The sequence below is a fragment of the Dermochelys coriacea genome, chromosome 3, assembly GCF_009764565.3.
Source record: "Dermochelys coriacea isolate rDerCor1 chromosome 3, rDerCor1.pri.v4, whole genome shotgun sequence".
Lineage (NCBI taxonomy): Eukaryota > Metazoa > Chordata > Testudines > Dermochelyidae > Dermochelys > Dermochelys coriacea.
Window position 1 is genome coordinate 14473993 of NC_050070.1, and position 14676 is coordinate 14488668.

Here is a 14676-nt window from a genome sequence, read left to right on the forward strand (position 1 = left end):
AAAAAATAGCTGAAACAATTTTGCTCAAATGAAAGTTGGGGAAAAAATGGTACTGGCTCAAACTTTTTAAGAAATCATTTCTTCCCAAAAGACATTTGTCAGCATTATAAGCAATTGAAAGAGTTGGTAAACAGGAAATTTAAAGTAAATCTTAACTATTGCATGTGTTGCCTATCCATGGTATTGTATATACCAGTCAACCTTAGACATTTCTGTAGTCCCATTGCCATAGTAGTTTATCATGCACACACAAATATAGACTAAAAATACCACAGATTCTCTTAATCTGTTTTAGATTCATATAATTATAGACACAGAAACACTTTTTCTCTGTCTTGTGTGTGTTTTTAAAACATGGTATAGGACTTTGCTCCAAGGTTAGGAATTTCAGGCTTAAGATTTTCATTCCTTATTTAGTAAAACTCTATTCCATCATACCCTGAATTTGAACATCCTGACTACTGTTGTTCATTCCAATCAGTCAACATTCTCCATCGCTCCTAGTAGGCAGTGGTTTCATTATAACTTTTGCCTTATTCACAATTAATCCAAGAATTCTACAGATTGAAACAGTGACTGTGTTCAGCAAAACTTATTTCCTTCTTTTAACCTTTTCCTAAATAAATTCTCATACACCACAAAGTATGTTGAGAGGTGGGAAGGGGGAGGGGAGAGACAGACGGATCTGACAGTCTATAAACTAATCTCTTTCTCCTACAGGCTTTGAAGGAAAGAGAAAAGTGTTATTTCTATTTTTAAATACTGGAAAAGTGCTCAGATACTTCAGAAATAGGAGCCTATATAAATACCTTTAGAACACAGCTATCTGTTCTATGAGTCTCCCTTGTAATGAAATATGGGTTCACAATTAATCCCATTTCAGACTAAGAATTCCCCCAGAAAATTTTCTGGAAGTGAAGGACAAGTAGAAGCTGAACCACCAAATGATTTCAATATGTTCTTCAAAAGCAGAAGAAATGTGAACATTTAAATAGTAAATCCCACTGGCGCAATCTTAAACTAAGGATTTATCTACACTATACAGTTTTGTTGGCAAAAGGCAACTTTTGTCAATAAAACAGTGGAGGTGTGCACACTACAATGCTCCTCCTGACAACAAAACTCTCCTGTTTTGCCCACAAAGCAAAACCACCTCAGCGAGAGGCATAGAGCTTTTTGCAGCAAAGTTACATCGACAAAGCATCAGTGTAGACAGCGTTCGTTACGTCGCTGTAACTGGCCTCCTCGAAGTATCCCATAATGCCCACTATAACCACTCTGCTCACCATTTTGAACTCTGCTGCCCTGCATCCAGCTATGCAGGCATTTGCCCCTCCCCTTTCAATGCCCCAGAAAGTTTTGAAATTGCTTAGTGTGGAGAGCTCACATAGCTACTGCCCAGCTGACCATGCCAGCTTCTGGCAGCAAATGCACTCTTGCCTGGACTACAGGGGAGAGGGTGGATCTCCTTGGTCTGTGGGAGAACTCTGAGGGAATCACAGAATCAAAACATAAATGCAGAATCCTGCTGTCCCTGGCACTAGGACCACAGCAGCAGGCAGGCTGCTGCTGGGGGAATGAGGGTAGGGACTCTTAATGTGCTGTACAGAGCCAGGGAGGGAGGTGGGAGCTAAGGTCGGGGTGTCGCCAGTGTCCACTGAGGTGGGATGGGGGGGAACAAGGGAGGGCACCAACTGTCTGTACACGAGCTTCTGCCTCAGGATTGGTAGCTTACAGCTGCTGTCTGAATTTAACAAGACAACAAGCCGACACAGTCACTCTCTCCCACCCCACCCCACCCACCCACCCGCTCTTTGTCACACACATCCCCCTCCCCGCCCCACACACACACACACACACACACACACACACACACACACACACTTCTGTGAGCTTCTTGTGTTAGTATTCAGTTATATCAGTTTGGTCATATTACTGAGTGCTACTTTAAAAAACGATTTAAAATGTGTTACTTTTCGGGCAGACAGTAATCATTACAATGTTTATTGCAAGTGTAAACAAACTACGCCAACACACATTATTGTAGCTCAGTGTTCAAATGCTCTTTCAAGGCATCCTCCAGCAGGCTACCCTTATAGCCTTGTGTTCATAAGGCACAGCACTATATTGAACAGCAGTGAAGGATCCATGCTTTCTAACAGAGATGGCTGGGTTGCAGGTTACAAGGGAAGTTGAAAAGCGGCTGGCAATCTAGTAGGATACGATGGGATTGAGAAACCTTCATCGTGTGATGCTGTAACTGCCCCTATGAGGCATTGCAAATCCTTCCCAAAGACCCTGCGGCCAATTGCATGGTGAGATTGGTACTCCCACTGCACTGCTCTGTATGTCGATGCAAGAGATGTTATTGTAGATGTGCTCTACTGACACAAAGAGCATAGTGTGGACATGCAACAGTGGATTAATTATACTGTTGGCTGTACGGTGATGTAACTTGCATCGACAAAACTCTGTAGTGTAGACAAGGCCTAAGTTAGATATGAATATAGGCTTTTATGGAAAGAAACATGGGAGTAGTTGAAAATAAGAATCATTTCTTATACTACACTTTCACACTTTGAGGAAGAATAGTTTCTATGGGGTAATAGTTCTAAATTCAGTATCAAGTCAATATTATTTTGTCAGCAACTATGGAAAGTAAAAATAAATAAGAAAATCATAGATAAAATATCAAAATGTTATGTTCTCTAATATGATCATATTAATCCAATTCCATTTTGAAACAAGGTTTACCATTAATAGGAGTATGAAGCCATTCTTAGATTATATTAGTTTCAGATTGTTATATTTCTTGAATTTAAATCAATATGTTGAAAATAAGGAAACTTGTAATGTACTGATTTAGAGACAATACATCATACAAAACTATGAAATAGCTAATGTAAGGACTAATATACGTCCAACTGAATATATTTAAGCAATAGTTTCATAAAGAATTTCTGACATCATAGACCACAGGAGTATAACCCAAGCTATTTATTCATGTCATCAGAAACCTAAAATGGAGTTACCACCTTAATTTATGTATATTTTAAAATTGTACTTAATGGACAGAGAATATTCTAAGCGCTCACTCTCCATGCAAAAGTCAAAATCTGGACACATTTTTAATCGTTTTCACTGTGATTAACGGAATCATAAAAAAAATGGAAAAGCCACATTAGATCATCCAGGCCATCGCCTTATCTACAAGGGGTTGTTATCTACAGCTGATTTCCTAGTGTTTAGTTAGAAATGCTATAAACTTCCTAGGGGCCCCAGTAACTATTTGAAGTTGCTAAAACGCTGTGGTGCCACTGAAACCTTCTAGATGTATTTAAAACTGTTTGTTGCAAGTTGTCTTCTCCTTTTCCTCAAAAATTTCTATTGTATGTTTTTAGGAAAGCTTTAATCTCATTGTGCACATTGCAATCTTACTACATAATCTTTTAACATCAGAAACATGACTGCACTAGAAGTAATATTTAAGACCTTGGTCCTGCAAGTGACTCCATGCAGATTTCAGAGTAGCAGCCATGTTAGTTTGTATTCACAAAAAGAAAAGGAGTACTTGTGGCACCTTAGAGAAATTTGTTAGTCCCTAAGAGGCCACAAGTACTCGTTTTCTCCATGCAGATGGATCTCTGTACCTGCTCAGAGTCCCTCTGACTTCAAAGCAGCTCTTCATGAATACAGGTTCCCTCCAAATGGTGCTCTTTGTACAATAGGAGCTGAAACCAGAGGCAAGCCAGAAGTGCATTAATTGCTCATGTAGTTCCTCCTAAATAAAGATAAATGACTACACAAGCAAGGAGGAGCAGGAGTTGTGGTTTAATCCAAAACTGCATTCAGAACTTTCCTAACAGGACAATGAGGACTCAAACAATACAAAACAAGAAAAACAGCTTTAAATCAAACAGCTTTTGCCCAAAAAATATATTGAGGGCAGTTCAGTGTTACTCAACAGCTACTGAAAGCAGCTAGTCTTCAAAGTCAAGCCACATGCAGATGTCACTAGTAGAATTGGTCAAAAAAATTCATTTTAAATGAAAGACTACCTTTTTCTTTTGAAGAGAATTTTCCATGAGGAGTGTCCATTTCCAACTACATTTTTGAGTTTTTGTTATAAAACCAAAGGTGTTTTGGTTTTTGGCAATCGGGAAAAAAAATCTGTTTTCAGCTAAACATATCTGGTTTTCATAGTTGTGACAAAAAAAACCAAAACTTTTTGGGAAAAATATTAAAGAAAAAACTTTTTTTTTTTGGTCAAAAATTTTCATCAAAACAAAACATGTCTCAACCAGCTCTAGTCACCTCTCATATTACCATTGCCTATCAACATGGAGATAGTGGTGCATAACGTGCAGCACACACGCACAAGCATTTGGCATTTTATACAGGTTAATTCAACAAAACTATCAACCAAATGCCCATCCAACAGACATTTGACATCAATGGGATCATTCACATGTCCTCTTAAGCATGTGAGCAAATAAGGCCTTGTAGGATCAGCTCATTAATTTGTGCATCGTTAATATTGCAGTAAATAAATACCAATTTTCAATATATAATTTCTCCACTGGAAAACATTTATAGACAAGTTTTGAAATGTTAATTTGTTAGTAATTAACTGATCCGGAGCTCAATCCAACATTCCTGATGCACCAAAACTCCCACTCGGGAGCTGTGCGCGCGCACACACACACGAAAGGAACCCAGGATCAGATTCTTCATAGTTTTCTGGTCTAAGACCACAATTAATTTCAATGATTATGCCCAAATGGTTGAAAATTATTAATCTTTTAGGTAGATTTGGGCTTGCTTACAAACAAAACTTAATTCATCAAGAACTTTCACTGAAAAAAAAAATCTCTAATGTCCTATAGTTGTTCAATATTTAAAATAATATTACAGGTTCCAGAAAGTCATACTACATGCAACTTATTTTACATCATAGATGACAGACTAATTACATGTGTAATTGGAATTTTATCTGCAAGGTGAAAATATCCATAATGGCTGTCTCTCTCCTGGGCTAAAGCTATAGTTTAAATTAAACAGACCTCAGGGCTTTAACAGTTAGTTTGGAAACAGGATGTAGATCAACCAAATGAAATGATATAAGGAACATAAGCACAGATCACTGGATCTGCTGAAACTTTTATACTATTTTTAACACCTACTACTGTACTGAAAGTTCTAAAGTCACATACCAGATATAAATAAAGGAAATCTGGGTCAAAGCAAGATCCATATAGCATAAATTATTTTAAACGTTTACAAGATCAAAATACCAAATAACTGCAAACCCCTCAGATTAAAATCAAGATTAATATCAAGTTACAGTACAATATTTTTTACTCACTGCACTACTTTTATTTACCTCCATATGCCTCCAACAGCCAAATAGCGTAGTTTAGTGTTACCTCTAACTACACCTGAAAAACCATTTACATAAATATAACAATTCACATACTGAACAAAATTAGGTTTCAGAGTAGCAGCCGTGTTAGTCTGTATCCGCAAAAAGAAAAAAGGCGTACTTGTGGCACCTTAGAGACTAACAAATTTATTTGAGCATAAGCTTTCATGAGCTACAGCTCACTTCATCGGATGCATTCAGTGGAAAATACAATGGGGAGATTGTATTTTCCACTGAATGCATCCGATGAAAAGAGCTGTAGCTCATGAAAGCTTATGCTCAAATAAATTTGTTAGTCTCTAAGGTGCCACAAGTACGCCTTTTCTTTTTGAAAAAAATTAGTTGCAATTGATATTACAATTTCTCCTCATGTAAGCAAATGTTTTAAATTGTACTAAACATCAACAGAAAAATTGAAAAACATTTTACCAGATTAAGCTCTCTCGTGCTCTATGGTAGGATTCATATCCAGAGCAGCAGTACTTCTATGTCACAATTTGCATGTGTGTATTCTTTGAGAGTTAAAGTCAAACCCCCAGGAAGGGATGAGATAGTTCCCTTTCTTGCCAAGGAGGGACAAATTCCTCAGTGATACCCTATGGATTGCCCAACAAAGGTGGTGATGCTGCAAGTTAATATACATTACTCTGGGCTTATCTACACATAAAACTACTAACTGGCAAGCTATGTTGTGAATCTACAGTGCCACACAGTAACTTCCCATCTGGACACCGTTACAGATGTCTTATCAGTTGGGGTTTTTTGTTTTGATTTTTTTTTTTTTTAATAAAAGTGCCATTTTTAAAAAGTTTCTTGTTTTGCACATTGTATTCCTCCCACAGTTCCCAGGATCTTAAGAAGCCTGTGTGATTCTGTTATAAATTGCTTAATAGGAGAATCTGTAACTTCCTAAATTATCAAAAAGAAAAGGAGTACCTGTGGCACCTTAGAGACTAACAAATTTATTAGAGCATAAGCTTTCGTGAGCTCACGAAAGCTTATGCTCTAATAAATTTGTTAGTCTCTAAGGTGCCACAGGTACTCCTTTTCTTTTTGTGAATACAGACTAACACGGCTGCTACTCTGAAACCTTCCTAAATTATGTAATTTATGAAAAATGTTAAAATTTGTCAGTGCCCAGAAAGGTTCTTTAAAGTGGTAACTTCATCGTAATCTACAGGTCAAGAGAAACAGCTGTAATTTTTCTGTCTATGGTCCATCCCTGACAAAACTTTAGCAGAAAAAAATATTTTAATATGAAAACAATAAAATTTAATTTTAATAAACTGATTATATTGGAAGGATTACTTTGATTCCTACCATGTCAGTGAAATTGTTTATGAAAAATATCTCAGAACACAGACGACTTGTTTGTATAATTTCTAAAGTAGCAACTGTTTCAGAGCTTGTTCAGAAGAAAAATGTCTGTTTCTTCCACTTATATGGCCAACAATAACTTCTACATTCTGACAGAAAACATGTGTATGCTGGCGGGCAGGAGAATTTCAAAAGCACTGAATCAGGAAGTGACCAATTAAATAAAATATAGGCTCATTAGACACTGACCTAAAGAAGCTGCATAGACTTCTTTGGCTCCCTAGACTCATGGCCTGCCCTTGATTCTGGAGTCCAAAAGATGATTACATATGTTTGTTCTTTGTGTGGGGAGAAAACATGCATTTTCGGTGCAGATAACAGTTATTTTAGGTTTAAGAAAAACAAAATATATATAAAGTCTCCATGAAAGAGAGAACATACTGAGTCACCAACACTCTACATCACTAAAGATGCACAAAACAGCAGATGCCTGATAATTGAGCTAGCTGGCAGTCAGGATTCCTCTAGCCCGAAAGGTGCAGCACGTGGAAAATAGAACATCTCATTTCAATTATATACTGAAATACATCATAGTCTACCTACCAGGTTCTAATACTTCCATCCTCATTACATCTAACTGAAAACAGAATTAGACCTTCCACTTTTTGGCAATTACTTCTAAATATACTCTAAAGCAGTGGCTCTTAACCTTTCCAGACTATTATAACCCTTTCAGGAGTCTGATTTGTCTTGAGTACCCCCAAGTTTCACCTCACTTAAAAACTACTTGCTTACAAAAATCAGACATAAAAATCTGCCCACTATTACTGAAAAATTGCTTACTTCCTCATTTTTACCATATAATTATAAAATAAATCAACTGGAATATAAATATTGTACTTTACACTTCAGTGTATAGTATATAAAGCAGTATAAACAAGTCATTGTCTGTATGAAATTTTAATTTGTACTGACTTCGCTCATGCTTTTTATGTAGCCTGTTGTAAAACTAGGCAACTATCTAGATGAGCTGATGTATCCCCTGGAAAACCTCTGTGTACCCCCAGGGGGAAAATGTACACCTGATTGAAAACCACTGTTCTGAAGAGCTGAGTAACTCCTCCCATCAAAATTGCCAAATATGGAAAACAGACTTAAGGGAATGGCATATCACTAAGTATTGCTGGGGCGTCCCGTCATGCCCTTATCTGGGAACATGCTCTTCTCCAGTAAAATGCAAACATGGCTAAGTGGTCAGTCAAGCTATCATTTAAAGTTAGACATGTCCCAAAATAAGTTTTTTAAACCCTAATAGAGCCTGTTAATGAATAGAAGAAACAGAAGGAAGGTGAAAACTAAAAGCAGGAGATTGGTGGTTTTCTTCTAATATGGTACATCACTACTAAGATCTGATAAATTTCTGTAACATTAAGAAGGCAAGTGTAATGTTTACCCAGAGGAGCAACATTCAGCTTTGAGATACACAACATATTCTACAGAGGACATTACAGAAATAATGCAAGTTAGAGTTTCAACAGTTTTTTATTAAGCTGATCCTCAGTACCTACTGTATAGTAGAGAAGGAAAAGATACAAAAAGGTCTAAGTTACCAAGATCTAAAACTTTATAAGCCTATATATGGAGAAAAAGACAGACAGACATTGTAAACAGATAGAACGTGGACTTTTCAGCTATTATTCTTTTTGACTGAAATCAGACATGCAAAATCTGTAGATGTATATGAAAACACATAGTAAAAAGAATTTTTTGAGTCCCGTCTACTTCAGAGTTTAAGGATCCTGCCAACATAAAAATCAATAGTCCAAAACGTATTCCCTGTTAAATCCAACCTATTTTGCCTCAACTTATTTTCTATTGAAGTGTTAAACTATTTTCCAGGGCTAAGACTTTAATTTCAGCAATTTTAACTAGTAAAGACAGGCAAAAATGGCCAATATTATCTTTTAATGGAACAGGTTTACTTACTGGCACTCCGGCACTAGCTTTCTAAGAACTGAAAATCTAGCAGAGAAATCAGTAGGAGAAAAAATCCTTCTAAATATTCCAACAAGATTTCATACAGCATGACTCCCCTTTAAGTACAGCTGAACTCAGCAATGCATACATGTACACCCTAATTTCCACCATCCCCACCCTATACACACACACACACACGCTGGATAAAAATATATTCATAATAGTATATAAAAGAATTGCACATAACTTGGAGTTGGGCTACCAGCCCAGTTCTCTATCTGCAGTTTTAAAGGAGATATACTCCAGACTTGGGCTGAAATTTTCTTTAAACTGCCTGGTAAATCAGGAATAATGATCCATAGGGAAAGAAGAGCTCATTAGCCTGAGTTCTCCCCCTCTCTACAGATCAATGTGTCCTGGACCCATATAAAAGGGAAAAAATGGCAGTGCTGGCAGGTCAAGCTCTCTGATGGATAGGTTGCCTTCAACCAAATCAAGATTTGCAGCCTGGCCCAGTGTAATAGGCCACTAATCAAGTAGAACAGAGCCTTAGGTAAGGAAATCTTCTTGATTATGCAGTGTCTTAAAGATGGAGTGAATGGCTATTTAAATGTCTTGTGAGATTTTAGAAGTTCTGAGCTACAAACCCTTCTAATATCAGAACTTAAAACTCTGATTAATCAGGTTTCTAAGATTCCCAGTGGCATTTTAGAATAATAAATCATTTCTCTTTATAACAATTTTGCTCACCACCAAAACTAAAATGTAATCAGTTCCAACTGGTCCACACATGTTAATTCCATAATAAATAGCGTTATCTCACCAGTTAACATATCTTTCTGTATTAACACCAAAAGCTATGGTAAAACTATAATGAAAAGTTACTTTTAAAATAATTTTATGTCAATAGTATCTTATCTTATTTGATGACGAATTAAGAAGTGTAGGTCTCAACTTATTTTCATATACAATACATAAAATATATCCATTATTTAGTAGGATTTTTCAATCTGTTTATAGCATAACAAAAGTGGGTAATATTTTATTTACCTAGAGTGTCTTAAAAATATAAACAATGGGATAGCCATCATATGTATCTGTTCTTCTGCCCTATTTTCTTAGAGAATGACAAAAAAACACATTCAAAATGCAAACAATCCAAAATATTTGGATAACTTACTTACATCATACTTTGCAGTTCAGGAGTAAAGCTTGTTGATTTCCCTGTCCCTCTTCCGCTGCTTGAAGAGGCAACATTTGACATCGGGCTAGCTGCAATATTGCTCATCTGAGTAAACAAAAAGAAACAATAGTGCTTGCAAACATATTTAATTTAATAAACAGGGGATCTTGGAAATGGCAGCAACTATAAACCACTTCACAAAGTATATGTGGTTTAAAATTACCAGGCTACCATACTATGTTTCATGTTGAAGTTAATAACGTCTTTCATTCAGCGCTACAAGAAAATTATTTTCTCCTCTATTACAGGACAAATTAAGAAAACCACACTGTTCATTTTAGTAGATATATAAGAGGCATCAATAATAATTGTAATAGTTTCACCTTAGTGACTGCTACGTACACTTGCTTTGCATTACGAATTCAGAAGGAAAAAAGCAATTCAGGCAAGACCTGAATGAAAATACAATACATATAAAAGCCTTTTCAATGTAGAATAGAAGCTTATTTGAGTTACCTGTATTATCAATAAAATATAAACTGTGGTCAGCAATCACTGCAACTAGCCGTCATTGAAAGTGTGTATTGGGTACGTATTTGTGTTCACAATTCTCCACTGGCTTTTTTTTTTTTTTTAAATAAACTCAGGGAGCCATTCAAAAAGCAACAATGCAAGCTTATCTCAATATCTATTCAAGAGCTCACATTATTATGGGCTATATATGTGCCTTTCATAGGACCAGTCTTCCAACAGAAGCGCCTAACCTTCAGTTCATGCAGCAACCAAATCCCATAGGGACCTTATTCATATAGGGTTTGTCTACATAGGGAGAGAAGATTAATTAAATATAGCTGTGAAGTTAATGTGCACAACAAGTTGAAGTGCATTAAATCTAGTTTTCATTCAGAAAGAAAGTGGTCTTAGTTCACTGTAGCTTAATCTTCATTGGAGTGACTAAGGTCCTTACAGTACTGAAACCAAATACTGAATCCTAAAAAATAAGCCAGTAAGAAATGTGAATGAACTCAACAGTGAGTTACTCAACTTTAAATCTGATTTACCCACTTTGCACTATTTTCAGGTTTATGTATGATCAAGCATCTGTAAAAAGCAGGAATACAAAATGAACAAAAAAAATATTTTAAAATCTTTAATGGTTTTCCTGACAGAATTTCTGTAAAATTAAAAGTTTATTTCAAGTTAAAACCTGGACTCAGTTCTACTCTAACCAGACCACATATACTAATTTAGCTCATGTATTTTTCCTCTCTAATAAAATGCAAGTCAAAATATCTTTAAATCATGTTAGCTATAATCTTAACTTACTGAAAACTAACCAAAGAACTACCAGACAATGTGTAACATGGATATTTCATGAAGACCACCAAATAATAAAATGAACTTAATAAACTGAGTCAATATAATTAAAAACACACAAGTTCATGTTTTAAACATCACTCATTAGAAGCAATATAAAGAGTCAAACGTTATCCAAGTATATTTCTGTATGTGAAAATAGTCAGATACTCTTGCGTGTCGTTTTTACCGCCAAACAACATTTAGTAACACTAAAATATTCCAACAAATTTATTAGAGCATAAGCTTTCGTGAGCTCACAAAAGCTTATGCTCTAATAAATTTGTTAGTCTCTAAGGTGCCACAAGTACTCCTTTTCTTTTTGCGAATACAGACTAACACGGCTGCTACTCTGAAACCTAAAATATTCCAGGCACCATGAATGTCTTCTGATAAACAGAAGACACTTCACAGTATATTTTTTCTCCTGTCTGGTTTGCTAAGAGCTGGTAAACCTTCACTTATCCAAGATCTGCTCATTTCTTATGTTGTTGTTAGTAGTAGTTGTGATAATAAAATGCAGATGTTAATATCATTTGTTTTCAGTCAGTCATTCCCAGTTATAATTTTACCTTTAACCTATGCTTTTAAAAAAAAAAAAAAGCAGCTTAACAATACAAAAGTGTATATGAAGCCTTCTCTCCAACACTAACGCTACATGTGCTTCGTTACTATATAATCTTTTTTTAAAAAAAGAGATATTAAGTCTTTTGAATATTTAAGATATTTTCCATGGTAATGGTGGTACTTCCACCTTTTCCTGTTCTCTGTATGTATAAATATCTTCTATGTTCCATTCTATGCAACCGATGAAGTGGGCTGTAGCCCACGAAAGCTTATGCTCAAATAAATTTGTTAGTCTCTAAGGTGACACAAGTACTCCTGTTCTTTTTGCTGATACAGACTAACACGCCCGCTACTCTGAAACCTGTTATAATTATGGTTACATTAAAAAGATTAAGATTACATAGCAGAGATGCATCAAAGAGATAGAGAAACTTGCAATATACACCTATATCTAAAACACTAGAGTAAACTGTTTTATATTAATGCTTTCACATATAGTTTAAGAGACTTCCACTTATTTTCCAGAACATTGTAATTTAGGTTCTCACACTACAAACACAAACACATGTTTAACTTTACTCACATATTTAGTTGCACTGAAGTCTGACTTTAAGTCATATGAGTAGGCACACATACTATTTCAAGTGTTCTCAGGACCAGGGCCTTGGTCAGCAGTTACCATTAGTCTCAAACCTAAACAGTAAAATTAGTGAGTTTAAAAAATTGCAATAAATTTGTCTGTAAGTGTAAAGGAAGATTGTGTGTTACTTCTAGCACAGTGCTTCTAAACACTGGAGGTGCAACTGGATTATGTACCAAAGACCCACAGACTTGGAAATTTAAATCAAGAGTATATTTAGTCTTACTTTTGTTTTACACATTTTGCTTATTACTCTATTATTTATACAACAGTTAGTCTAATTTTTAATAACTCAAAATATGTATATCCACTCTTATGATAATGTCAAAATTCTTAAATCAAAAGGTCATAGAGAAGTAGAAATACAATTCAGTAAAGTTGTGCAAGGCATTAACACTAGTTTTTGGCTAGAATTTTCTTGCCCTTAAAACTTTTAAAGAAAATATTAAAGTTAATGATTAATAAGATAAGGCCCCAAGCCTGAAAACACACATGCTTAATTTTAAGCACAGTCTCATTCACTTCATTAATGAATATTAATAATTATACTGCAGGAGTAAAGTTATACATGCACGTAAGTGTCTGCAGGACTGGGATTTTACAGGACTGAAATTGCAACATTATTAGGGTTTGTCAAAAAAAATTTAGTGCATGGCATGTAGTCTTTATTTCCCTCCCACTCACTAAATAAGGGCCAATAGGCAGCCCTTGTTCACATTAATAATTGTTAGATATGGCTATTCCTTACCAGCATTGCCAACTCTCATGATATTTGGTGCTTTACTTAAAGCTCCCCACCCTGGAGACAAGTGATTATGTGATCATCTGACCTTTTATTTAAGAAAAAAATTCTAGCCCTTGTGACTGCAGAGAAAAGCTTGAAAGTGAGACTCACTAAAGCTCAGACACTAAACAGCAAACAAAGACAAATAAAAGTTACATCTCATGAGTTTTGAGCTAATGATTTATGAACATTTGAATCTGGCAGTACTGCCTTGCATACAAATAATCCTACTGACTTTAGTGGGACTCTTCCAAAAATAATTGTGCACATAGGCCACAATCCTGCAAAGGGTTCCACCCAGAAGTGTAACTTTCAGTGTCAGGCTGTCATTTATGCCCACATGTTTTGTGTCAGCACAATTACTTGCTAAGGTTCCAGTCCTGCAAACACTTACACATGAGCAATCCCATTAAATCCGATGGGACTGCCTACCTGCATAAATCTTTGCAGGATCAGGAACTATGAGCATACCAGCTCTATCCATTCATTAAACCACTGTCTTCCTATGAAAACCAAAATATTTAACTTTCAAATCAAGCAGGTGTACAGCATTTTCTTGACATGATGAACCAACAGCTCATCATGCCCTGTCATACCCTTTAAAATAATTACTTCCCCAGCCCACATTTTGTTTGATGGTTTAGATAATTAACTTCTTTACACATCAAAGTCCCATCATCCGCATGTTCTATTTCCTTTCTTCCGCACATTAAAAACAAAGTCAAAAGCAGAAGCACTCTCAAATCAATTTTCTCCAATAAATACAGCTAACATGGAATTGAAAACCTACTGTAATCTTCAATGGGTCAATGTACTACAGTTGTTTTAGCTTTGAATTGAAATACAGCTGTTTGCCATATTGCACAAAGTGAATTCAGATGTTTAGATCGGGTCACAGATTATTTCAACATGTCATAGTTTAATCATGAACTCTAGCAAGGAGAATATAACATTTGATTAACTATTTAAAACTAGTAATTATAAAGGCCCTATCTAAATCTATGTCATACTTGCAAATTATTTTCCTCTTTAAAAAAAAATCTGGCAATTTTGTAATTAAAAAGGAAAGACAATTTACATAAATAATTTTATCAATGAAAACACATAAAAATAAGATACCTATCCTGATCGCTCAACACCTCTGACATAAATTAAATATACAGTCACATAAGAAACAAATAACTCCCTCACACCCCCAAACAATCTTGAGTGGAAAAATGCTAAATCTCCTCTGGTTGAGTTCAGACCAGCAATTCTCTCTAAGATATGTTGGGAACCTACTGTTCCATAACCTATCCATTGAGTCTATGTCCTTCCTGTGTAATTCCCACATGACAGGACACACGGGTGATTGACTAATCTTTAAGGTAGAGAGCACAGTCCATCCCTTTACTCAATCTTTTGGTAAGGAAACATAAGGGATGGTATTT

The 14676-nt window shown here is 35.7% G+C and overlaps 2 protein-coding genes across 2 annotated transcripts in view; one reads left to right on the forward strand and one right to left on the reverse strand.

Annotated features, from left to right (window-relative positions):
* SUPT3H (SPT3 homolog, SAGA and STAGA complex component) overlaps window positions 1-14676 on the reverse strand; it is a 475057-nt gene that overhangs the window by 452640 nt on the left and 7741 nt on the right. The window contains 2 exon segments of the mRNA XM_043510132.1: window positions 9901-10004; window positions 12406-12515. Coding sequence (XP_043366067.1) covers window positions 9901-10004; window positions 12406-12456 — 155 coding nt within the window. The 5' untranslated portion in view covers window positions 12457-12515.
* The window catches only part of RUNX2 (RUNX family transcription factor 2), a 211331-nt gene that overhangs the window by 40113 nt on the left and 156542 nt on the right, over window positions 1-14676 (forward strand). The window lies entirely within an intron of this gene.